At 39.2% G+C, this 2,500-nt stretch overlaps 1 protein-coding gene across 2 annotated transcripts in view; it reads right to left on the bottom strand.

The window, feature by feature from the left end:
- The window catches only part of LOC138027515 (adhesion G protein-coupled receptor E2-like), a 28,834-nt gene that overhangs the window by 8,155 nt on the left and 18,179 nt on the right, over positions 1-2,500 (bottom strand). For both annotated transcript variants that reach the window (XM_068875069.1, XM_068875068.1), the window contains exons 12-15: positions 2,341-2,387; positions 1,529-1,667; positions 998-1,107; positions 171-294 (exon numbers count right to left, since the gene is read on the bottom strand). In XM_068875069.1, the coding sequence (XP_068731170.1) occupies positions 171-294; positions 998-1,107; positions 1,529-1,667; positions 2,341-2,387 (420 nt within the window). The remainder of the gene's footprint in view (positions 1-170; positions 295-997; positions 1,108-1,528; positions 1,668-2,340; positions 2,388-2,500) is intronic.

Genomic DNA, 2,500 nt, shown 5'->3' with positions numbered 1-2,500 from the left:
GTTATCGGAACCGACGCCGTCCCACACTGTATGCGGTGCAGGCACTTACAGCACAGTCTAAACGCCAATCGTTGCAGTTATTCACAGCAGAAGAACTTAAACAAAGAATTAACAAAGCAAAGTTAATAATGTCTTGTTTATTAAGAAAATTTACATCGAGTCATACATACCACGTTGACAGAAACAATGAACGTTCCAGCCACAAAGCAAACTTGTGCCAAACCGATCGCAATAACAAGGTTAATGTGAAGACAGTATGTTTCTCGACGCGTTTTCTTTTCATGTGGCTTTTTCCTAACAGATGAAATGAAACATACATTCAAGGAAAAACTCCAAAGTTCTCATTTCTTGAGACTGGGTTTGACCCCGGAGTTTCTACTCTTTAGGAACCCATATGTCTCCCGTAGAATATAACTGCTGAAGAGTATTTAGGCATAAGCTAAACTTATTAGGCCAAAGCTTTGATTTTAAAATGTTAGCTTTGTCGTGAAGTTTGATAACCGACCATTTGCAGTGTTTCTATTTTTTGCTGCCGAGTGATAATATTGACTCTACGCAGCTAGCGATGTGGTGATCAAGTGGTTAAGCCCGCCGCACACTAAAGCTATCAGCTTAGCAAAGTTTCACTCGTGACGTGCTGGCGTGAACAAGTTCTCCCAACGTGCGGTGGAGTTTAGAGCGCTAAAACGTTCTCGCGTGCCATCGGCGCCGAATATTCAACATGTTGAATGATTTTATGCACGAGTGAACATTTTCTCCAAGTGTGCGTGCCTGCAAAGCTATCAGCTTACAATATGAGGCAAATACTCACGCGTGTTACAAATATTTTCAATCAATAGTAAATTTTTTAGCAAATTAAGAATTGATAAAGAAGAGACCACGTTGTGTGAGCCATTTTGAACCGCCGGCCGTAGAGACCCTGGTAACGAGGTGTCTTCGCACTTCTCAAATCATACGTAGACGATCCATATTTCAAATACAAAATCAATTAACTTACAGGGCAAGCAAAAATCCCAAAGTTGCCAGGAAACAGAAGAAAATAGAGATGCAACAGCCAATCAGTGAGATGTATTTCAAAGTTTCCTTGTGAACATCATCCAATTTGTCCTGCAAATCAAAAACAACTAAGATATTAATCGGGGCGCATTAAATAAGACGTCGAATAGTTTCTCGTAAACCGACAAAAATTAATTACTTTCGCGAATCAAATAGACATATGCAATAAAATTAGCCAATCATAATGCAGAGAAGATAGATGTAACCGCCGTTGAGCGCGGGAAACTTTTGCAAATGGTAAGTTTCCAGTGATTCCTGGGTAGTTCCAGTCCTTTTTGGGGCAAACGGACAAAATTGTTATTTGAAATGAACGCCCAAACCAGCCGTTAGTCCCCTCAAGGAACTGGAACTAAGCAAGTTTGTCAGCCAGTCTCATATAGCAAAACTAAAGATACTGCAAACCTAGTCGGTTTCTCAAATCAAAACCGCGCTAATGAAATTTTTTGAAACAAGTGAATTTTTAACCGCTTACATAAATGTTGTGTACGTCCATAATAAGTCCATAACTCGTTAGGTGATAGCAGTGACAGACTGTGAATTCATCTGTTCCGTTAACTCTCTTGCAGCCGACAGAGGACCAGTGTTTGGAAGCATCCTTTGGAAACTCACCGCTGTTCAGAAAGAGAACAAATAAACCATTAAATTTTACAGTTCTGTACTCCGTTACAAGGCCTTTCAGTGAATGAAAGTGAGGCTGGAGTTGACCTTTTTTTGAAGCAAACCTCACTGCTTTTGCAAGGTCCAGCCTCGCTCTAATTCAAAGGCCTGGTAACCGAGCATAGAACTGTAAAATGGTTTGTTGATGTAAATGCCAAAGATAAGGAAAGGAACTTTATTTAAAGTGCTACTATGATCAAAAAATCACTTTTTTTTTCTTCAGATTTTGAAAGTGTGATTGCTCAACACTTAATTGACAAAATTTTAAACTTTGATTTTTATCCAAAGGCTAATTACTTTGAGTGTAAGTTTTGGATTAAAACTGACCGACTGGATCTCAGAGGGTTGGATCTAGGGGACAGTGATGCATGTCTTTACTCACTAGCTTAAAATTTCAGCGTATAAACGCAGCTCATTATATATGCAAAACACGAGTTTAAAAGTCTGAAAGCCCGAAACTAGCTCCATGCTGCATATTAATTTAGCCACGTATACACGCATTGCATTCTTAAACTATTGAGTCTTCGACGCTCGATCCTGTTCTCTCAAATTTTTAAAGTTAGTAATGGCGGACCATTAAACAGGAAAAGCATGTATATAATGTGTATAATCAAGGATGCAACTTACATGGCTGTTTCGTTTTGGAAGCTGCATTTATGCTGTCGTGCATCTTTCTGTAAAGAAAACGCGTTTAAGTTCTTCATTGGTGGTTACTTTCAACTGAGAACCGTGACACCAAAACCAAAGTCACGCAAGAGTCAGACAAAGAAACGAACTAATCATAACG

Source organism: Montipora capricornis, chromosome 12, assembly GCF_036669925.1.
Source record: "Montipora capricornis isolate CH-2021 chromosome 12, ASM3666992v2, whole genome shotgun sequence".
NCBI classification, from domain to species: Eukaryota; Metazoa; Cnidaria; class Anthozoa; order Scleractinia; family Acroporidae; genus Montipora; species Montipora capricornis.
This window is presented reverse-complemented; position numbering and strand designations above follow the sequence as displayed.